Source organism: Ambystoma mexicanum, chromosome 14, assembly GCF_040938575.1.
Source record: "Ambystoma mexicanum isolate Mex_15411 chromosome 14, UKY_AmexF1_1, whole genome shotgun sequence".
NCBI lineage: Eukaryota > Metazoa > Chordata > Amphibia > Caudata > Ambystomatidae > Ambystoma > Ambystoma mexicanum.
In genome coordinates, this window is record NC_090940.1 from 213,382,182 (window position 1) to 213,406,625 (window position 24,444).

General features: G+C 46.0%; 1 protein-coding gene across 1 annotated transcript; it reads left to right on the forward strand.

The window, feature by feature from the left end:
* The first annotated feature begins 8,763 nt into the window (after window positions 1-8,763).
* On the forward strand, window positions 8,764-9,582 carry ARF6 (ARF GTPase 6). Its single transcript, XM_069638973.1, has one exon. It carries the CDS (start codon window positions 8,906-8,908, stop codon window positions 9,431-9,433), a length of 528 nt encoding a protein of 175 aa, XP_069495074.1. The 5' UTR covers window positions 8,764-8,905; the 3' UTR covers window positions 9,434-9,582.
* The last annotated feature ends 14,862 nt before the right edge of the window (window positions 9,583-24,444 follow it).

Genomic DNA, 24,444 nt, shown 5'->3' on the forward strand with positions numbered 1-24,444 from the left:
TACTCCTTTCAGAAACATCTCATATGAGCATGAAGATAAGAAATCACATCAAGATGTACAGCCCAAGGAGAAACCTGAACAAATACGAAACCGACCTATAGAAGTGCGGCGTACATATGCGGCTATGCTGCACACCTCACAAGGATGCTGAAAACAGCAGATCAGTCCGCACACCAACAAAGAGGGCCACTAGACCACTAGGGACCAAAAGGCGAGAAGAACCCACCCTCCCCTCACAGAATTATCAAAAGACACCACGGAACAGTGTCCTGGAACTGGAACATGGCTGCTGACTTTCCCAGGCTGCAATCTTTGGTGCATAGCAAGTCAGTGCAGAGAAAGTAGGCGTGGCTTATCCCACCACTTAGGACTTACCTATACACACGTCCTGGGCGGAGAAGACAGGGCCAGACTGGCTAGGAAGAGAGGTCCAACTCTGGCAGGAAGGGGAGGATATAAGCAAGGAACAGGAAACAGGAAGTGTGGGTTATTCAGGTAAGGTCAGACGAAGAGATGGAGGACGACCAAGAGACCAGCAGGAGGGAGAAAGGAGCGGAGTACTGTGGAGGTGAATTGTCGAGAAGGTGATGTATTGGCTAGAGAGTGGAAGTGGTTCTGCAGTGTGAGTGTGCATGCTTGTATGCAGAGTGTGTAGAAAGGTAGTGTAAGGAGTGGTTGTGAAGCAAATGTTACAGAGAGAGCAGGGGTGTTTGAGTAGTTTGAATGGAGGAGGGTGTAGTATTAGGGTGGAGGAGTGGGGCAGCAGCATGAAGCAGAGGAATAGTACTGTAGAGGAGGGGCATGGTAGTTTGCAGGAGCAGAGTAGTAGAGTGCAGAAGGGGCGGGAGTAGCAGCTGTGGGAGGAGGAATAACATAAAAGGGTGGAGACAAGACCTAGGAGGAGTGAAACATCGATGGGACCAAAGATTGATGGGAGGAGTAAGATGAAGGAATGACATTTTAAGACTTGAGAGTGGACGTGGAAGAAAGAACCTGAATCAGTAATTGCAATACATCATGCCAACTCCCCATGCCAGCTAACCATTGGATAGAAGAGGGACAGCCAGGAACTCCCTGATGGAGCCTTACAAAGAAAAGGCTGCTTGGCCTTTAGATCCGTAACACCAAGAGAAGACAGAATGTATGGTCATTTATCATGAGAGTCAACATAAAATCAGAGCGAGAGGGATGGCCCACGGCCCCACAAAAACATTAATAAAGAAACTTGAACCATCTCTGAGACTTGCAAGCGATTCGTGTGCCATCTGTGACAGTATGCTTCATGGTGACACAGTGCAACTGTCCAAGAAAGGGACAGATGTATTCATTTCAGGACTTTTGCCATTTGTAAGGGTGACATTCCCCAAGGCAAGGAGCACAGGGGGTTTGACATGTGTGTACAGTTGGGAGAGTGCTATTGACCGGTAGGTACGTCACAGTGTGGTGATGTATAAGGACATAGAGACAATTACCTTAACAAAGTGTTTGACCCTACTGGTGGCCCTGAGGATTGGGGACATCCAGTGAGGTTGCCAGACAGGCATTCAGGAAGCCATGAACCGATAAGGACCGTAGTGATGGGCGAGCAAGTCCCGGGAGAAGTTCATTTCAGGAAGGGTCTCAGTATCTTTCAGGATCACTCATGTGGCATGGAGTCAGTGGCCCCGAGGAAGCCGGCCCTCCAAATGCCTAAATGGAATTTTTGGATTTTAGATGTCAAGTGTAGTGAAAATGTTTACGTGTGTTGTGCTTAGAAAATTGCCTGCAATTTTTATTGCAATAGGCAACACCATTTGATATAGTGTAAGAACGTTTTTTTTAACTGTTGTATTTGTGTTAATAAATGAGGCCTAGTCATTACCAAAAGAAATGCCACGTGTTCTCTTCTTTCCGGCATGGTGGTCCTAAGATTGTGGCCGTGAAGTTGCCAGGCAGGCACTCATGGCAAAGTCACGAACAGCTAAAGGCCGTACCTGTGGGACCAGGATATACATACAAAGCACACTTCTCATGACAAACTGCAGTGATACCAATCTGACAGGTACCATCTAATACTAGTACGTTCTCTTTAAATCCTATCGGGTTTCCACAATTTTCTGTAAAAGGCACCATTTACTGTTGAGATTAGCTCCCCCAAACATTCCTTAGGGGAGAACGAAAAGGTGCAAAATTGGGCCCTTAAAGATAGGGGGTTATGAAGAATTATATAAATAAATATATAAAGAAACCACAAGACACAAAGGGGTTTTAAAAAGCACTTTTATTTATGGTGAAATGTGTTTATGTTAGACAGTGGACCTACCTGACTGTACCACGTTCCCCACCATCGGGGACACATGGAACCTTGAGGAGAAGGGCAATGGAGGCCTCCCCTGCCAATAGACAGAGACATGGACTGGACTGAAAAACGTTGGAAGATGACAGTTGAAAGAAGGCGAGCCAGGAGAAAGAAAGACAGTGAAATTAAAGGAGTGTGAAAAGGATGGAAAGACAGAAAGAAAAGGAAGAGCTGTGTTCTCTGGGGGGTCGCTGCCTCGAGTGCCCCCCGGGGCCTCTTGATGGGTCTGAGATGGGTTGTGTCTGCCAGATGTATCCCAGTGTAAAAGGAAGCCCAGGCTGTGCGTTGTGGGCCTTGGTGAAGAGAAATGCTTGCGCCTGGGGCCGTGTGCACAGGGCTGTCCCAGAGTTGGAGCGCGGCCTGGGAGGCAGTGGCCCGCCCAGTGGCCAACCGGGGCGGGCGGTGAAGAAAGAAGAACCCCAACGGCACAGGCGGTGACCCAGCGAGACTGCCAGCTCTGCTGGGTGGCCTGTGGAGCATCCACTCTCCCTGGGGCCAGACAGGGAGAGCGGTGTGAGCAGGGACTTACCTGGAGCCCCGGCTGCAACGTCCTATATGGCTGGTGTTCATCCAAGAGTGCATCGGCTGGGCACTCTGAATCCGCCCAGGTGACCGGGCCTGGACTGAGTCCATCAAGAACTTTCCCCGTCTGAAGAACGATAGGGCTCCTCCACAGAAGAAAAATGAAAGGCTCACCAAGCCCCTTTTAAGGGACATGAAAAAAATAACACTGCCACACAGGAAACGTTAGGCTCTGTGCTGCCAGCAGGGAGCACGTGCTTATAAGCCCTAATGAACATTTAGGGCTGCCAGAGCCCCAATAAGATAAAACCACCAACACAATGGCTTTCGTATTTATAAATATAAACTGCACCAGCACGGAGCAAAGCAAGGGATTCCAAAGGCCAGTCATTGTAACCACCACTGCCACAGAGGGAATACGGGAGAATGAGGGCTCCCAAAGCCCTACGGAGGTTCACACATGTTTCCCACAGCAGCCACCCGTGGCAGAGCGGGGTCTTTTCAAACAGGGCCAGTATGCCACAACAGAAACCAGGTGCTGTGCTTTCACTAATACTAGGTTTTAGACTGTTATGAACTGATGCATGAGATATTGCTATTTCATTACTGTTAGGGACTGATAAGTGAAATGTTATTAATAGGGGCAGACTGCAGCTGCCTATGTAATGCAACTGGTGGTAATCAGATTGGTATGTGAGAGGTTCAGCAAGCAATGTTCAGTGTGAGTAATGTGAAACCTGATAAAGATTACTACGGAGAGGGGTTATGCAGTGGGTATACTCTACCCAGATGATGGCATTATTAAACATGGAATGGAGATATGGAATGGAGCATAAGTGTATTTGATGGATTTGAAGATGTTTAGCAAGGGAGTACTTGTATATAAAAGGCCAATATGGCATCAACATTCCCCTCTGGTGTACTGTGCCTTATTTAAGACCTAGAACTCAGTATTGTGGCCCATCTACTGTTTAACATCCTTTATTTGCAGGTTTCTCAGCAACCCACCAGAGCAGCTGGTCTAGGATGGTGGGGTGATGGCAGTGGGTCCGTTCCTGTCCCGGAGTATTTATAATACTGTGCTCACCCGGGCAAAGAGAAAAAAAAAACAGGGGCTACACATTGGAGGCACTGCTGAGATGGGCCCAGGGTATAAGCACCCCAAGTTAAGGTCTCGGGGCGCCTGACCAGTACATTGCCGGGGTGGGAACATTCCAGGAGGGGAGGAGAGTGTAACCCCCCACCCAAATGGGGCTCTTCAAGGTAGGGGGTTATGGAGAAGTATATAAATAAATATATAAAGAAACCACAAGAAGACAGAAAAGGGTTTTCAAGGGGGATGCTAGAGAGCCCATCCAAGATGGCCACGAGCCCAAGAGCTACCAGCAGCAAGTTAATATTCAGAAAAGATCCTGTCATTTCCCGGACCAATCAACACGATTAAGCACAGTGGCAAGATCGGGGAAGGTCCCCTGCATATCCCGATGAACTGCAGAGATAGTAGGACCCAGGTAACTAGAGAGCCACACAGCGTATCCGGTGCCCACCCTCCGCGTCAGGGCCTACACGGTGTGTGGCTGTGTAATGCAGCATGGATGCGGCCCTGAGTGAGAGGAGGCTGCATGCATACTGATGCACGCAACGGAATACAATTGGGTGCGGCTTGGAATTATGGATGCTGCGTGACCCACTGCAGTATTGGATAGACATCGGGTGACGGAGGGGAGGACCCTAAAATGAGCAGAGCTGCACTTTGAGGCCCGTGCTACCCTAAGCAGCCTATCACACCAATACTCGAGTGCTTGCAACTGCGATTGCAGATGAGGCAGCGAGCCGTCTGGCCTGCCTGAATCATGGAAACGTCAGCAGAACTTGGAGCAATCTGCGCATGGTGAGGAGGAACCGGGCCAGAGGCCGTCAATACAGCGTGAGAAGATCTGGAAGACTTGCAGACACCCTCCGACAGAAGGCACAGACCTCACCATGAACATCGGCCGTGCGTGCAGCGAGGAGGGAGCTCACCCCTGGTTGCCTAACTTAGCGTCACACATGGAGGTACGTGCTGTAGGCCCACCATGTAACCGCTGTCATAGATTGGAAGCCCCAGTGAGGGTAGCCCAGCCATTCCCCTCCCTCTAGCCCCTGTGGGATTCTACACAGGGCAGGGGTACATCTGGAAGCAGCGGGTACAATAATTCTAGCCCCAAGGAGCAGAGGATCCCTGCCTGCAGTGGGATAGGGAGTGGCCACTGGAGTTGAACACTTCAGGAGTAGTGGAGGTGATGGCAACAGGGAGAAGGCTTACAATCCTGACCACTGTAACTGGATCATAGCCTAGACTCCGGCAGGTGGATTGCACTCTAGCATCCAGCGTCAAGTCTTCCACAATAGACCTAATTTGGGGCATCAGTTTGCAATTGCCTGGTCCCTCCACCCTGTATCAGTCTGAGTCTGGGGAGCAATGGTAAGGTGGCGAACGGGAAAGACCATGTAATAGGAACTAACACATATACAAACAGAAATAACCTGAGGATAATCAGCATTTGTGAAGCAGTGGACCATAGGATCATGGAGCCCTTAGTGGAAGAGATCCTGAGAGAAGCACTGGGAAGCACTGGGAGCAGAAGGTTTCTCAGCTATCTTCATCGTGGAAAGAGCACACAGAGTGCCCAGTGGCAGAAAACTGATACCCGGAACCCCCCGACCCCCACGTCCGATCATAGCGAGAATGCTAAATTATCAGGACAGAGACTTAGCCCTTCGGAAGGCGAGAGAAAAGGGAACCCTGACATACAGGGGAGATACTATAAAACTCTTTTTGGACTACTCTGACAAGGTTCAACCGTGACGCAGAACCTACATAGACCTGAAGAAATAAATGCGGGAGAGAGGTATTCATTATGCTATGATTTTCCCAGCCAAATTATGAGTGGAGCACTAGGAGCGCTGTTCTTTCGTACCATGGACGAGGCCAACACATTCCTTGAACATTCCTTGAACAACTACCACGGGAAGGTCCATTCCCCAACTTCATTTGGTGCTGTTTCATTCTGCACAATGTGTCCATGGTCACTGATGGAACAATGTTTAAAGATGTGAAGGCAGGTGCTCTGTTACCAGTCATTAAAGAAACTCAGCTTCCCTGAAGATTGATGAAGTCATGAAAACATGCGTTAGGAGGAGAAGCTAAAGACTGGTAACAGAGCGCCTGCCTTCACATCTTTAAAAATTGTTCCAGGAGTCCCGGGCTCACAAGGCAGTGCAGCAGGGCAATCATGCCTTACTTTGGAGAGCCACAACCATGGCTTTCCCCCTACCCCCATCAAGGGGAAGATTTATGCTATGGAGGGAGTTGTTTCCAGTCACCTGCCAGCAAAATCAGTGCGAAAAATACAAGTACCAGAATCCTCAGAGCTAATTAACTTGTCACACCTGAAACAGAAATGCAGACTCGCCTGAAAAAAAGAAAGAACCTCAGCCTCCATGAAGATTGATGAAGTCATGAAAACGTGCGTTAGGAGAAGCTAAAGATTGGTAACAGAGCGCCTACCTTCACATCTTTAAACATTGCCAATAAAAAGAAATTAAAAAACAAAAAACAAAGGGGTTTTCAAAAGCACTTTTATTTATGGTGGAATATGTTTAGCGAGTGAACTCACCTGACTGTACCACGTTCCCCACCATCGGGGACTCATGGAGCCTTGAGGAGACTGAAGGACAATGGACAGGCCTCCCCTGCTAAGAGACAGAGACATGGACTGAAAAACATTGGAAGGTGGCAGTTGAAAGAGGGAGAGCCAGGAGAAGGAAAGACAGTGAAACTAAAGGAGTGTAAAAACGATAGAAAGACAGAAAGAAAAGAGCTCTGTTCCCTGGGGGATTACTGCCTCAAGTGGCCCCACAGGGTCTCCTGATGGAGTTTAGACGGGAGCATCTGCCAGCTGCAGCCCGGCGGGAAGGGAAGCCCCAGGCCGCGTGTGAGGTGCGCCCTGGGCAAAGAGAAATGCCTGCGCCTGGGGCTGAGTGTGCAGGCGGCCCCCGAGCAAGACTCTGGCCTGGGAGGCAGTGGCCTGTCCGGTGACCATCCCTTGCGGGCCAGAAGAAAAGAAAGACCCGGCCGCCTGGGTGAAGATGACGCTGCTGTCATGCGTGGCAGCGGCCAGTATCGGAGCAGGGCCTGATGGCTACAGGCAGCCCGGGGGCCAAATTAGAGGCTCGGAGGTGAGACAGGTCCCGTCCGTGAGCGCAGTGAGGCTGGGGTGAAGATTGTGGGCGTGCGGGAAGCCCGCCCACCCCGTGACCAAATGGGGGAGAGTGGTGGGAGCAGGGACTTACTTTGAGCCCCGGCTGCAAAGTCCTATATGGCCGCGGCTCATGGCGGAGTGCGTCGGCTGGGCGCTCTGATTGCTCAGTGCCCCACCAGAGCAGCTGGTCTGGGATGGTGGGGGGATGTCAATGGGTCTGTTCCTGGTCCAGAGTATTCATAATACTGTGCTCACACGCGCCAAGAGAAAAAAACAGGGGATACATGCCACACAGTCTGTAAAGATGGTCTCACCCCAACCATTAAAACTGTTGTCCCTACCACCCCATCATTTTGATCTAATTCCTCTCTGGACTTTACTCAATATAACAAAACGTGCATAAAAAAAAGCAATACGTGTTTATTATAAAACGCTGTAAATAAATGAAGCAGATCAGCTATGGACTCCATCTTCCTTATGCCATCTTCCTTATTGTGTCAATATATTACTATAACGCTAGGAGGCAGCAAATGTCTAGCAAATAAATGTTCACCCTAGATGACTCAAAGGTATTGGCTCGAAGTAGGCCGCGCACGCCCTACTCCTTGCCTCTTTTGTTTTAATTAAAAAAAAAAATTCAAAACGCATTACACACATAAGAGACACCCGAGGGCGCGCGCTCGCTATATTTCAGCTGCAGCCAGGCAAGGCTTCTGATGACGTGCTACCTCACGCTCATTGTACCGCGCAAATATCTCGTTTACCCTCCTTCACGCAGAGAACTTCCTTTACGTCCAATTGTCTCTCTAGGCCACTCCCCCTCACACCACTGACGGCTGACCCATGGCTAACAGCGCATGCGCCGTATAGACTGAAGGCGGAAGTGAGAAATTCCACCTTGTCGCCTCTTCCGGCTGCTCTGGTGGGGCGGGGACCGACCGGCTCCGGTCTGTAGTGTGAAGGGTGCTGAGGAAGAGCAGGCGCTCCGACAGAAATGGTGCCCACCCCGTAACATTAGGTAACGCAGCTTTGAAGCACTTTGTTGCGCGTGTGAAGTGCTGGAAGCAGCGACCGCTCCCTCTGCGCGCGCGCATCTTTCCGGGCGGAAACGCCGCTGCGCGTTCCCCATGCCCCTCTTAAAGCTGAAGTGCACTAATTGAAACCTTCCCGTTTGCAGGCGCTGGAGGAAGATGGGGAGCCGATGACTTAACACCGGCAGCAGCAGAAGAATTTGGGCGGAAGCCCTGTACAAGGGTGGAGGTGCTCTTCTCTGGAGTCTGCCTGCCGGTACGGGTAGCCTTGTCACTCGTACCGCAAGAAGCCAACAGGACACCGGCTGCCGGAAACGCCGCACCCAGGGCACCGGCTTGCAGTGTGGAGGGCTGTCCGACAGCCGCTCCCATCTGTCACTGCATGGACGAGACGCCGGGGCACGAATCCAAGCACCAGGGGTTTGGACAGACGTGGGACTTCTAATGGTACTGCCAGGGAATCTTGAAACAACGGACACCACTCCTACCAGCCAAAGAGTGCGCTTTGAGCCGGCCTGGGGCTGAGGACGGCAACGTGGACCCTTCCTCACTTCACACAGTACCTTCATCACGGGACCATTCCTGCCTTGATAGGATATTTCCCTATTCCTTCTGTATTGAAGGTTCCTTTGGATTACAAGACCTCTTGTTGGATACACCCCTCCCTCATTCGTTTGCTCTGCTCGCTAAAGCGAACCAAAGGACCTAACCTGTAGGATTTGTTCTGCAACCCTGATTTCCTTGAATATTTATGCACTTTTTCTGCCAGAATGGGGAAGGTGCTGTCCAAAATTTTTGGCAACAAGGAGATGCGAATATTGATGCTTGGACTTGACGCTGCGGGCAAGACCACAATCCTTTACAAGTTGAAACTGGGCCAGTCGGTCACAACCATTCCCACAGTAGGCTTCAATGTGGAGACTGTCACCTACAAGAATGTCAAGTTCAATGTTTGGGATGTGGGAGGGCAGGACAAGATCCGGCCACTATGGAGGCACTACTACACTGGCACTCAGGGTTTGATATTTGTAGTGGACTGCGCCGACCGTGACCGTATTGACGAGGCCAGGCAGGAGCTGCATCGTATTATTAATGACCGGGAGATGCGTGATGCCATTATCCTGATCTTCGCCAACAAGCAGGACCTGCCTGATGCCATGAAACCCCATGAGATCCAGGAGAAGCTAGGCCTGACCCGTATTCGGGACAGGAATTGGTACGTGCAACCCTCCTGCGCTACAACAGGGGATGGACTTTATGAGGGACTCACATGGCTAACTTCCAACTACAAATCTTAATAATAACTTTTAGGAATCAATTTTAAATAAATATTAAGATGCCTACGAGGGACTCGTGTTCACCCCCCTTGACAAACTTAATAACTATTAGGAAACAATTTTAAACATGTTAAGATGCCTCTTCCTGAAGATAAGAGTACACAAACCAAGATAAAGCAATTTTCATAGGATTATGACGACCTAATCAATCAACCACTTTTTGTTTTCAAAATGAACAGGATTATTTTTTTTTTTTTTGCTTTGCATTAGGAGGTGCTTATTTTAAAGAAAAATCATACAATAGGGCAAATACGCACCCACCCACACACTCTTAGAAATGCAGCTCTGCACATCTTTTCTTAGGCCTAAACTTATAATCACAACTTTTGTTGTAAAAATGGACTGGATGTCTTTGCTTTAAAAATGCCTTTTTGCTTTGTTAGGGTGGGGCTTCTAATTTTCAACAAAACAATGCACACCGCAGTCTCGGCAGAAAATTCGGAGATCTGCAAACTATTCTTTGCGGGCCCAATGTTATAATGGATTGATTTGATAGAACCGTTTTCAATGTATGCATTATATTCCCGGTTCTACTCTTCATTTGCTGTAGATTCGCTTCTTTTGCATTCCATGGAAACTAGTAAACTTGAAACTATATTGCTTACATTCAAATTGCAGTCTGTCTTTTTATAGCAAGATAGCAAGGTCGTCCTAAAAAAAATCTGTTGGAAAATCTATGTTTATTGCCTTTTATATTTAAGACTGACGGTTAATGGAAAATGTTGAACAAATTAATCCAATTTTGCTCACATCTGGATTTGAGTTGGCCTATTTTAATTATAGGTAGCAAATCTGTAAAGCTGCGTTTGAAATGTCAGTTATTGAATTCTGAAATCTATGCCATGCATGAAAAGAATGCAGAAAAGTTCCCTAAACATTGCAGCCGTTTGCTGAATAAAAATGTGAACAATGCAAAGCTTCAGGGTTTGATTTGGTCATAGCATGCAAGTGATAACGTGGAACTGGTAGCTCTTGTGAAATTGCGATTAATGAAACTAAAGTAATTGAAATAGTAAACGGAACGTTTAAAATAACATTTCGTTGTAGGGCTCGTGTTTTTGCTTTTCTCCAGGTAAGGCACATTTTTTCCGTGCACTGAAAAGAACGAATATTGTTCAATAGCAAATCCTGGGGATAAATTCCAACATTTGTTAATGGTAGCTTTGCAAATTGCGGGGAACTTAATTGGCCCTTTAGTCGATTAGCTTGCAGGGAACAGCCTTTTGTCCACCATGCCTAGTTGGTCTCTTACTCGCCATTCTATCGCCCTTTTGGTTTACAGAGATGGATCACACCTCCACCACCAGTCCACTACTGTTGTGCCAGGCTTTTCCCTACATGCATATGGTGAAGGCGGTGGCACCCCCAACCTTTTTTGTCATTTTTTTTTTTTTTTTTTTTGCCATGCGCAATTGTGCTCTTGTGGATTACGCATCTCTCCACCATATGCACAGGGTGTGTCCACGTGCATGTTGAAGCCAAAGCATGCCACATGGGAAAGAATGCTTTGTTCGGATTATTACACGTGCACAATCTCGATTGAGGGTTGTTTAATTAGTGGGCCTTTCTTTGTTAAATGCTGCCATCTGTTACAAAAATGTGCAATTATTTAACAGAATGGATCATTTTATGTGGTCAGATGAAACGAGTTGGTTTGTGTGTTGTAAAGTCAACCTCCTGACTCTGAATTTGACCTTGTTGTTGCTGGTAGGACCTACTGCCTTGCTGACAAGTTGTTAAATTGTATAGGGATATACATGTAATCGTCATGGGTTGCTTCTTTGGGATGATAGCCTGATATGTACACTCCAAGGATTCATTTGTGTTTTCTGGCCTTTGAATAGCATTCTTTCAAGCCTGGACCACATTGATCTACTAAAGTAGATGTACACTATTCAGAGAAGTAATTTACGTTTCGGATTTACTTCATGTTCAAAACGGAGTGTTCTACTTTTTTAGCCATGGTGTATTACATTTTGGTTGGTGTGATTGAATTGTATAATTGGCTTAACATGATTTTGTTGCCTGGCTTAATTTGTTGCTATGTGAGGGCCAAGGTTGGTGTTTGCAAGTTTTGTTTTATTATTATTTTATTCCAAGATGGGTTGTGCTCTCTATGGTTACACTGTATTTTTGCACTGCATACATCTTGTCATGCAGTCACTGTTTACAGAGCGCTCGTTTTTTTTATTGATATGTTAATATGTAATTGCCATTTTAGCTTAGTTTGGTTTGCTTTCTTTTTTTAAAATTATTTTTATTGATCGGGTCTTGATACATTTTATTGTACTAAATGGAACTTCTACCGAGATTACCTTTCTCAGTCCCGTATACTTCTCAATCAGATGATGCAGACTGCAATGAGCAGTGAAGAAACACAAACTGCACAATTAATCCCCATACTTGGGGAGGGGAAAGAGCACTGTGGGTTTAAACTTCGTGGGTGAAGTAATAGTATGCCTGCAACGAAGTCCTGCAATAGAACCATAAAACTGGCACAGGCAACACGCAACCGAACTGAAAATACTTCACATTTCTAGCTATAAAGAAAACAAACCTAATTCACGCATACTTGAAATGCAATATGATCTCAAAATTGGGCAGAGGCAGGCACAGGGTACTGGTAAATTCGAAAAATTATCCCAGTGCTTTTAGAAACCTATTGAAGCGAGAGATTTAAAAACATACAATTGGAAAGGGTGTTATGTTTAGCAATAGCCTCATTTGTCGTAGATTTAGTGTCGGGGCCATGTAGTGTTTTCAGCACAGGTGTTCTGCTTGGCTGGAACCACTACACCATATGTTCAAAAGGTGTAAATGGTGCAGTATTGAGGACATGTGAGCACGTTTTTTTTTTTAACAAGCCCTGTAGACCGACGGTAGTGGCTCGATCAATCCATTTGCATGCTGATTGGCATACGAATGCAGTGATGCCTGTCCAGTTGAAGGGGATGGCCGTGGTGACACTGTCAAGAGACCGACCTAGTATGATATAAGTACAAGTATTTACAGTAAGTTACAGGTCTGGGAGTTCATAGAGTTGGGATCATGGAGTGGGTTTGTCTATAGATATGGTGTTTAAGGGCAGATTTAAAAGCCTGCTGATCTATGGGTTCTGGTTAATAATTACTAGTAGGTGATGAAACGCAGTACCTAGTCTGTTTTGGAGTAGCAAGGAAGCAGGAGAGGGTGAATAGGGAGGGAACATAACTTTAAGGTAGATGAGATAAAAAAAAATTATGCAACATGTAGCTGAAAGTTCTATAAGATGTCCCCTGTATAGATGGAGGAGGAAAGCCCAGGAGGTTTATAGAGTGGTAAACCTTGTGTTCTTTTCTAAAGATGATTGTGGTTGACACTGGTACACTGGTGAAATTTTTTAAAGCTGGTCTTTGTTGCACCTGGAATTTTCAATCTGGTCAGGGCATGGTTTTGTGTGGTGTGGAAGATCCCTAATGTGACCGGTTAGAGATCGCGGCTCATTACTGTGGGCACGTTAAATGGGGTGCAATCTGTTTCAAATAGATTATAGACTGAACGCAGGAGCAAGTAGAGAGGGACCCATGAGAGGGTCTTGCGCTCAAATTAGTGGGAGCCTTGATTAGTTGAGTGGTCAATAAATGCCTGCGTTTATGGGACTTGCTGGGTCTTGTCATTGGTGTCTTGTTGTCGGATGAACCTTGCTGTCATTGCCATGAGCCATACCAAGTACTTGAAATGTGGAGGAAATGGTGTTTTCATTATCTTGAGGTGGGATGTGTCCTTTAGTTTGGACTATTAGATGGCACTTAAGCACCGCCGTTGTATTGGAGTACAGCTAGGGGGAGATGACATGTGAGGGTCAAAGTGTTTGCAGGTGTTTGGTTATTTACTCACCCATTGATGCCCCATGGCCTCCTAATCCCTATAGCGCCATTCCCATCCATTACGTGCCTGAAACGCACCCTCCTGGGATCTCTTCGAGCCCTGTCAAGCCGTAGCTATCGGTCTTTCCATCCAAAGTGCCTGCTTGTGTTTTTTGAAAGTCTTTTTGAGAGTTAATGGTTTAATTGGAGTTGTTAACCTGCTACTGGTGTAATAAAGCTGTCTTAACCAGGCCTTCCTTCACCCACTTAATTTATAAGCAGTATCCATGTCCTTCACTGAAGTCCTGTTAAAAACGAGGATTGGCAAAGCCAACAGTTTTAGCTTGTGTATGGGTGTTGGGCATTTGCCGGACACTGCTATTATAAGACCAGGTACTCGCACCATGTTTCAGCCGTTGTCATTAATGACCAGTTAGTATCATTATATAATGCCTATCCCATGCCTACCTAAAAACCCAAAGTGTTGGCAATACCAATGCTTGCTTCAGGTTTTCAATGTGAAGGAAGGTGGTGGTAATGCTGAATTCTAGATTTTGCCTAAGAAACAACATTTTAAATCTTGCAGTTGAACTTTGTTTTCTTAGGGCTGTCCTGAGTGAATGCAGCATTTGCTGTTTGGAGCTCAAGACCCAACTTTTGGTTTGGCTAAATTGTCAGTAGAGCACATGCCTGAAGTGGGTGGTTACAAGTAGTGGGAGGAAGTCATTGTGGATGGAGATCTGTAAAAAACGGTGTTTACGTACTGCTGAACATCAGAATGTTTGTCTTATATTAGAACTCTGTGGGTCCATATAGAGATTGCAGTTCATGAATGTTTGGACTTGGAACTCCTCTGTTGGGGTTGAACAATGAGCACATTCTGTTGGGAACTTCTGAAATATCTAGCAAGAAATGGGCTACAAGGCCGGCAAGAAGGTCCAATTTTAAGATTCGTCATTGGTCGAAATTGAGACTTGATGAGCAGGAGCTTAAAGGAGCTCCAGGGTGTCGGGCATCTCCCAGTAGGCGTTAGCTAATTGGGTGCAACCAGGAGCTAGTACACAGCGCATTGAAATTCTAATTTGTGCATGCGATTCAAACACTACATTTCTGTCTGATATATGTTCTATTCTGCTTTAAATGTCAGATGTGTCCTTGAGTCATATTAACACACATATAGTAAATATGGCATATGCTTTTTTGGTGGCAGTCGAGTAGCGCCTGGTAACTGATGGTTTCAAACTCTCCTAAGCTAGAAGCAGGAGCTTAATGGCTCCTAGCAATGTCGATCCCTGTTTGGGAATATGTAAATAAGTAATTGATCACATCAAGACTACAAAAGAATAACTGAGTAGATTGAGTAACTGAGTAGATTGCATGTCTTCAGGTGTGCTTGCCATGGGGGCAATGGGATGCTAGTTCTGGGGTTTTAGGCTATTTTCTTTGTGTTGTGATATGTTTTTTTTCTTTCCCTTGTTTTTTTGAAATATTTTTTTTTTGTTATTTGGGGCGGTTGGAAGATTCCTTAGAAAATGAACGCCTATATCATGTGGGTGACTGTTGCAAATCAATTTGATTGACAGAATAAGGTAGGGAATTGGACTCTAAAATTGCCAGTCAGAACGTTGGAGACCTAGCAGGAAGTGGAGTGGGATCAGGTCTGTAGGGGATGCGTGTTCTGTTCCAATGGTGTGATTGCACTGTGCGTATACTTTTGTTAAGTTAAGATATATTGGATAATCTATGGTTCTTCATTATAAAGCGTTTCAACCCCATTGGGACAAACTTTCTTAAGTGGTGGTCTTTTTAGCGTTCTACCTGGCATTGGATAGTTCACACACGTGTTTTGCTTTTACTATTGCACACTTAAAAAGTTGAACCTGAATATTTTGGGTATTTTCCTGTAGTTGGTGGCCCGCATGACTACTGTATATGTATAGCGAGGATTTTATACGAAATGCTTGAAATTGGCCGAGGAATGGAAAATTGTGTCTTAATATAGCAGGGGTGGAAATTAAAGAGGGGATGAATGGGACTAGAAACCACTCAGTTCATTATATCTAGCATTTTAATAATGAGTGGGTCTTTCACCCAGAGACACGAACAGCAGCATATTGTCTAGTGCTTATGCCAATTATTTTTGTGTTCTGAATCTCATTAATTCACATTAACAAACAAGCTTTATCAAATAGCCCAGGCCTGGGTACACAAGTTGCTCTTTCTAGCAGAGTATCATGCTAAATAGACCACAAGAAGGAGCCACATCTTACCCAGCAAATGTGCCTGTTTTATAACAAATTTGGAAAAGATTGCAGCGCTTCCTTCCACTACAGCAAAAAATGTTTCTTAAAGCAAAAGGTGGGGGGAGAAAAGAGGGAGTTAATTTTAATTTTGCTGTACTGAATGGAAGGGAAGCAATGCAATATTTTCCACATTTGTCATCGCACATTTGGGACTGATGTGGCAGGGTACCACTCATTTGTTATAAAGACCACGCTACAGTCTTACATTTCAAATTCTGGCATTGGGTTCATGGCACCTTTTGTGTCTGTTGGGGTGATCTGCTTATGATTTGAAGTAGGAAGTCACATTTACTTTTGTGGGTACTAAAGGCAAGTAAGTACTCTGGAAGGAAAACATTTCAGGGACTGACTTGAAAAATGCTGGCTCTCATTAAAAGGGCAATGTGCAACGTCATTCATACGCGTTAGATGTGATCAATATGGTGGACGTGCTACGAGAGCTATACAAACCACCAACTCGCTAGTCTGCAGGGGTCACAATTAAGGGGAGCTGAGCTATTAAGCTCCTGCTTCTAGCATAGTGGAGCCTGGTTAGCACCAGGAGCTACTTTTGGCTCCTACGGCCAACTGGTGCCTTCCAAACACGGAAATGTGGCATTAACATTGAGTAGTTGAGAATGTAAGAATTAGAACACATTGAATACACATTTAAACAAAATGGTTCATACAAAATGGACAAACTGTTAAAGGATTCTCTGGTAGCTCCTGGGGCCCCTGTGGTAGCTGCTGCCCACAGGGTGATGATGCCAGACACCCGGGAGCTGGTTTTAGCTCCTGCTCATCGAATCGCAATTTCAAACCCTGGTCTGCTAAACGACTGCTGTGTACTTGCTTTTTGTCTCCTGTAATGTGGGAAGCTGTATTCTAGAGGAGGAAACCTCGTAAAGGCCCGTCAATCCATTAATTCTAGTTGGACTGTTATTTCAGTTCCTCCACTTAATTGCATAGAGGATTGTTCATTTGGTTTATAACCCGTCTGTGGTGTTTGTTTTCAGACGAGTTTGGAGTCTTACATTTTGTGTAAACTTGCATGGCTTTGCAATTTCTGGTTTTAAAATGTACGAAGCCACCTTTTACATTTTTCACTTAACTTGCAAATATCTTCATCTAAATCCTGATTATAGAGGGTTTGAAGGACCTCTGTTTCTCTCATTCGGTTGTCACGCTTAAACAACTGGCATGTGCTGATACAATCGACTTGTATTTTTATTTTTTAAATGGTTTTGTCTCCCAAGTGATGCACCAACTGGTAGACCTAAACCAATGGGAGAGAGTTTTTATATTGGCTGGCAATTTATGTCTTTTTGCAAGGATTGCTGGATGTTTTCTTCTCTCATGATTTAATTGGAAAGAAAAGGCATGCTTTTTTTTCCCCTCTGTCTTGCAAGTTAGCCATCCAATTTCTACCACACGTGAATGTGCTTTGGATTTGCTTGTCATTATCCGAGGTTTTATTTGTGTTCAGTCTTAAAGGGGCACTCCTGTGCATTCAATCTCTGTGTGATCTGTCTGTGCCTCTCCATCTCTAGTGCGACACTAATGCTCAAACCCAGTTTTGCAAGCTTTGTAACCGGCCTTGTAAGATGCATCTAAGGTATAGATACCAACCAGGGTTTTGTAGATCTGTTAGGCCACGAAATGCAGCCAAAGGCATGTTCTGTCCACTCAGTGTAATTCTCCCATTTTGGGGCACACAGACTTCTTTAAAGGTTTCAAGTCTCCCACCTCCCAGAACAGTCCTGTTTATTGTGTCACTCATATCTTGCCATTTTTGGATCACAGTTGCACTTGTTGGGCATAAGTTGTACATCAGAACAGTCTCGTTCCTAGTAGCAGTCTTTCAGTGAGTGAAAGGCATGGAGACTAAATTTGAGGGTATGCTTCACATTTGACAAAGCTTTTTTTTCTCCTTTTCGGCAAGGTTCCAACCCCATCTGTTTGAGGATTTTTACAGGCATAATATTGGACTCATTAATTAGTCAATTCAACACACTGCCATGAAAGTATAAATATCGAGAAAAGTCCTTCAGCCAGCGAGATCGTGGCTTCACATGCATGCCATGTTTCATTGAACTCCACTGCTAGACTACCTGATTGCTTTTTAAGTCACATTTTGGTCCAAGTTTTTGGTTAACTTGTTTTTGTTAATATTCTTAACATAAGTATTTGCATTTCTCTGATTTAATGCTTTTTTATACAAGGGACTCCTACTTACTGAACAATTTTTCAACAAAAGCTCAATCATTGAACGATACCCACTTAAGTTGTTCTCCTGTATTTCCTCATTAGAACGTTGATTTAATAGTATTATATACGTCTTTGGCACCGCCTCCTTTCCCAGATGTACTTTCTGTACTATTAGTCTTCAATGATGTCTTCAAAAACAAACAAAAAATCTCCTGTTCAGAACTTGTCTGATTAAAATCATACGTTTTGTTGCTAATTGGAGTTCCCAGTGTAACCATGCAAGACTTTGATCGAAAATGTAGTATTGCTGTCCATTTTGGGTAAATGAGACCTGGTTACTTGTGAGGCTTGCCCTCTTGCTTGTTGGCAGAGGCCATGAATTTGTAAATCCACAATGGGTGAAGTGTGTGAATCCCTCTATTCAGATTGTTCATATTCTGTATAACGCTAAACAGCATTTCATGAAAGCGCTGTTCTGGGAGGGATTAGAGGTGTGTGACGGAGGATTGAGAGGAAAGGGGCAAGTAGGAACTTTATGCTGCATGGAGTCTGCCATAGCTTGGAAATCTTGTACGTTATCAGACCCTGACCATACTCTTGGACGTTGTACTGAGACTGAAGCTAGTGCAGAGGCAGCTAATGCTTGAATGGTAAACGCAATGAAAATATGATGGCCGCTTTAGGAACATTGTTGGAATCTGTCACTATTGAGTTATTGCACAGCATGGTCATGTAATTCATGAGGATCTACTTTCCTGAGATATGTTGATTCCCTAAAACACATTCCATCCGATGGCCGCTGGTTATTGAGCCTGGTTTAATTTGACCTCAAATGGCTGGTGTACAGCTTATATGTTGCGAAGTCCAATAGAGGAACGTGAAGTGAAGTGAAAATCCACTGGCTGTAAAATCTAGTTCCTTAATTTGTAATCTTAATTACTGGTCATTCTAAAGCCCTGCTCTCAGTGGCTTTTCGAGGGGAAGGCAATATCATTTGTGGGGCTTTGCGAGGTGGAGGCAGTATAATTTGTGGGTTCAGTGTTCCAGGGTATATGGTCTTTTCTCTCCGAAATCTGCTTTTTATCATAATGGGTTGACTGTGGCTGATCGATAGTGCTGGGCCTGAATGCAATGGTGGGTGGGGCAACCTCCTATAGGTAACTGGGTCCGTTGCTTCTGTAGGCTTTATGCATGGGACAGTGATTCTTGAATGCACGATACTCTGCTTCAGGAGCAGTTAATGAGGTGGCTCCTGCAGGCTTTACGCACGGGACAGTGATTCTTGAATGCGAGTGTTACTATGCTTCACGAGCAGTTGAGGTGTGTTTACGTGGCCCGGTTTGCACAGATGCAGGAACATTTTGTAGCCCTGATTATGTATTTTGTAGCCATAAGCCCATTGGCAAACATATTGGGTGGTCCGCATGCCCTTGTTTGTAATGATCCAGACTAGACGGTATAAAGGTTGACGTTTTGTGTGGGGTGTTCATAATATTAGTTTTTGTTTAAACCATCACCGTGGCAGTACACATTGGTCTGTGGGCGAGTAAGTAATGTTTTGTACTGAAGGAGCTGCTGCCTTTATTTTTTGCCTGGCTAGTGTCTTGCACGTAGATATTTTACCCCTGAATCTGATATCCTAGGCCATTCGGGCCTATTCTGCCGCTAAAATCCTCCTGTCATGAGGATTGAACCTTTTGCTTTCTTGTAGTCTGAATTTGCGCTTTCACTCTTCTACTATCATATTGCCTTCTCCTTAAAAAGCTTCAGTGCTGTTACACTGTTGCTGTGGTGACTAGCGCTTTATAAACAAATATTACCATATCGTATTTATCTACTTTCCTGAGTGATTTCCGTTCAGGGTCTCGCTGCAATCCTTTTTTTTTTTTTTTTCTGAGCGCATTCTCCTGTTCTCCAGCTGCGAGTACGTTGTTTATTTATTTTTTTTTTTAAATGTTATTGGGAAAAGCCATTGGTGACATTGTATAGGGACAGGTTGCGGGGATGCCCCCTGCAAAAAAATAAAATGGGGTTGCGGGGTGTCCCCCCGCATGTTCAGTGTAATGTCTCTGCACAAAGCTGCGACTTTTTTGTCAGGGGACATTTTTTAATAGACGGCGGATGTTGTGCGGTAGAGCGTCCAGGGACAAATCCACTCTGGTCAGCGTGGACCAGGTGAGGCATAAATGGGAGGAATCTATGCGCTATTATTTTGGCAAAGAATTTCATATCCGTGTTGATATGGGATAAGGGCCTATAGGAGCCACATTCGTCTGGGGGTTTCCCTGGCTTGGGGAAGAAAGTGATTAGAGCTTCCCTTAGGGGGGGGGGGGGGTGGTTAACTGAAGTGATTCGGTCCAGACCCCATACAGTACAGGAGCTAGGATGGCAACATGTTCCTGGTAGAACTCGGATGTGAGCCCATCAGGACCCGGGGCCTTGTTCTTTGGAAGGTCTGAAATTACCTGGACTATCTCGTCCAAGGTGAACGGGGCATCGAGTTGTTCCTTGGTGCTTTGGGAGATGAGGGTCATAGGGATGCTTTCCAGCAGATCGTCCAGGTCGTGGGCTGTGTGTTCTGGCTGGGGGCCATATAGATTGGCATAGAAACTAGCGAAGGTGTCAATAATGGCTTGGTCAGACCAGTGTTGTAGGCCATGTTCATCTAAAATGTTATCTATTCAGGACCTGCCTCCCTCAGTGTGCAATAATTTGGCTAACATTCTTCCAGGTCTGTCGCCCTCACCATACCTTCGGGCAGCCACGGGGCGAGCATGGTACCGCACTTCGCTAAGGGCGTGAGATTCAAAAAGTTCTAGTTCTGTTCTAATTTTGGATAGAATTACCGGGGCTGGTGCAGAAGCATATTCTAGTTCTAGAGTCTTGAGCTTAGTTTCGGAGCTATTTAGGGCCTGCCTTATGGCTTTCAGGACCACCGCCTCCCTTGAGATGCACATCCCTCTAATGTATACTTTAAATGCCTCCCAGCGGGTCCCCTCGGGTGTGTCTTGTGTGTTGTTATTCTCGAAAAACGTGTTTATGTCCGAGAGGATCTCGGCTTTAAAGACAATGTCAGACAAAGCCTCAGATTTATAGCGCCAGGCGGGACGGGCAGCCAGAGTGTTACCCAATTGGATCTGCAGCAGCACGGGAGAGTGGTCAGAGTGTGCGTGCAAGGATCTTAACATCCTTCACCCTGCCCACCCGGCACCCCGACAGTAGGAACATGCCTATTCTTGAACAGCTGTCATGCATTGTCGAGTAGAAGGTGAAATCTGTGTCTTGGGGTTGGAGCGTTCTCCACACATCGTGTAAGTTGAGGGAATTCATGTGTGTAAGGAGTGGTCTAGCGGCTCGAGACGTGACCCTGCGGGTGGTGGTTGTTCTGTCCAGGACATTATCCAGTATAAGATTCATGTCCCCCCCTCCCCCCATATAATGGGGAATTTCCACATATCTTGAAAGGATGGCAATTACGGCGTCTATGAACTCAGGGGAGTCAAGTGTTGGGACCATATGTGTTCACGAGCAGGTATTTGTCATTGACCAGGGTGCAATGGAGAATCACGTATCTGCCCTTCATGTCAATGTGGGATGTATGGAGTTTGAATTTTACCGATTTGTGGATGAGCCAGGACTCTAGCTTGGGTGGAGAATTGGGTATAGAATCTATTGGGGCCCCAGGACTGTGCTAGGTTAGATGATGGGAGTTACAAAGCGTGTGTCTCCTGCAATAGGAGTACCTTGATCCCATGTCTTTGTGCGTATGCTGTGATCCTTCGGGACTTTGTGAAATTTGTCAATCCCCGAACATTCCATGTCCGTATTTTAATAGCCATGCTGACATTTTATGGGACATCCCAAGTAGAGGATTTGTCTGTGTACAACCATTTGTGCTGTGGTGATGTGGAGACATGCTAGCAATCTATGGAATATCCCAATAGAAGGATCCATCACTGACTACCACCATAGGTGTTGCGGAGGCATAAACATGCCCCTTTTTCAAACCAGTCTTCTCCTTCCTGCCAATTTTCGTAAAACATTCCCCAACTACACCACCCCCTGCCCTCACCGCCCAGTTAGAGCTAGCAGTGTGATAACACCCACCCGTGGAGCGACCACCTGCGTGCCATCCCCAACTTGGCGACGCTCGGTATACACCCCACACAGCAGAAATGTCAGAGTGCCATATCCAACCAGGCCACTCCCACCCTTTTGCCCAACAGGGGCAAAACTGAGAGCACAAACTGATATTGCAGTCGCACTGGGGGCCGCCACTGCCGTGTACCCACTTAAGCTAGTAGTGCAGTGCGAAGAGCGCCTCTAGGGCAGCGTTGGGGTTACAGTGTACTGTGTTTCGTTGAAGTAAGAATGACGGATGGTAGCAGGTGAAGAAGGCCTCCTTATTTTACTTGGCATTTAGCACCGTTCAGGGTTTTACCTAGACAGATCTATCTGTATGATGGGTGTCTAATGTTGTTGTGTGCCTTTTGGCCATTGGGCCGGTTAGACCAGAACAAGATTGCACACGAAGTGGTAATATACACAAAATAATGCTGTATTGGGGCAGGAAAGAACTTAGTCAAAAAGTGTGGCTCACACAGACTCGGAGGAGGATAACTCCTAGATTCACAGTGTCCCTTAGTGGTCGACCACATGGATCAGAAAGGGTCAAATCGTGCAAAAAACTGACCAATGGGTGACAACATGTCTGGGCTGGGTGGGGTGGGAGGTGGGGAAGCTTGGGGGGGGGGGGGCAGGGCAGGAGTGAGAACTTTGAGACAAAAAGCATGGAGGGGCTTAACCAAGCTTGCTGAGGAGCAGCGGCTTTCAGTGGCTGCTCGGCCACTGGGAACTTAATGAGCCGGTTAGCATATGGCAGCGGTAGCCTGGTGAGAATGGTCAACCCCGGACTGCCCAGTGCAGACTTGATGCTCCCAAGCCTTGAGAGCCTGTCTGCTCCAGGGCCAATCTTGGTAGGCCGGGAAAAGAGCCTTGGGTGGCCTACCAGTGTACTGATAAGGCAGCGTGAAAGATGTCATGGCCCACCTCGGGCCAGTTGAGACTTGCTGGAACAGATCCAGGCCCTCAGCCACATGGAGAATAACTGTTCGGTTGACGACTGGGCTGTGTGGCCTGGCAGCCGCAAGGCCTGCCCAGGAAAGATCAAACCCCTGGGCAGTTTCTGTGGTATGGTCTCTGTAAGAGTACCTGCATTTGGTGTACTGGTGTACAGGAGGTGCAGCCACACCGGAGTACTTGATGATGCTGCACTGGTGCAGAGAACAGGCCCGCCCCCAAATTTTCTTTAGGGAGTGGACAAAAGCAGATGGACCCATGGCTTGAGAGGGTGTGGTGCTGGTTAGAAGTGTGAACTCTAGGGTCTGCAGTTTGGATTACCGCGTCAAACATGGGCACATGGTGCCACCAAAATAACATATCCTGGGGCACCACTGTGGTGTGCACATGTAGATGCAGACAGTACCCTAGGCATGCTGGGACTGCTAAAGTAGTAGAGGGGTGGGGGGGGGGGGGCAGGCTCCGCAATCCCAGGGAACCAACAATGTACCATGCTTGGGGCTACCAGAGTTTGCATGAAAGGGCATGATGGCTGTTTTTGCGATAGCTGACTGCAGTAGCTGACCCCTTGTATGTGTGTGTATATTAGTGAGGGCTTGGTTTTTAAGGGGCAATGTATAGTTTGGTGGTAGCAGGGTGCCGTGGAGGTATGCAGGTGTTGGGGGAGTGGGGGTGCATAGGATGGTATGGATGTGTCCACCTCAAGGGTCTGTAAGGTGGCCATATTGAGAATGTTACGGACAAGGTGGTTTATGCCTAATAAGAGTAAATTGTACATTTTGATGGTTTGATAAATGGATTTCTCACCCTCCACTTCTAGAAAATGCGAGATGTACATGGGAGTGTGTGTGACCATTGAAACAATACAGCACACTGGGAGGGACCCTTTAGACACGCAGCCACAACACTAGAAATATACAGTGTAGTGTTATGATCCTCTCGGGTTAAAGAAAATGGGAGGATAAAGGAAAAATATTATAACCGCAGCTGCTGGAACAGCGCTTTGCTCTACAGCAACGTCTGGACAGCATGGAGCAACCTCTTAATTCACGTTGAACTCTGCAGTGTGTGGTAAGCTCCGTCCACTCTACCCAGCTTCAGTGCACCCGAGAGTGCTATTTAGCTGTGACTGGGCTCTGATCTCCTGTGTTTTTCTGCTTCTACAGCATCTGGACAGCGTAGAGCAATATCTTGGTAGGCTCTGCCTTACACATTTTCTTTTTTTTGTTTTCTTTCTTTTGCATTCTGGCTTTTACGATTCTTAAGCACGTACCAAAATTAAATAAGTAGACATTAAACATACAAAACATATACAGTACATTTATATTTTAACATTTTTGAAATTCTTTCCATATAAAAAAAGCTGAGACCGACAGAATTATTGAATCTGCACTATATAAAAAGGACCAAAATTGGTCCGTCAATATTAGTGACAAATTTGCTATAACCTTTTTATGTAATTCTTTTTCAAAATTGGTAAGAATATGTCGGGAAGATTCCATTTTAGCATGGCATAGTGAACAGTGCCTGGCCTCCAGCAGCATTTTTTTCCCAGGCC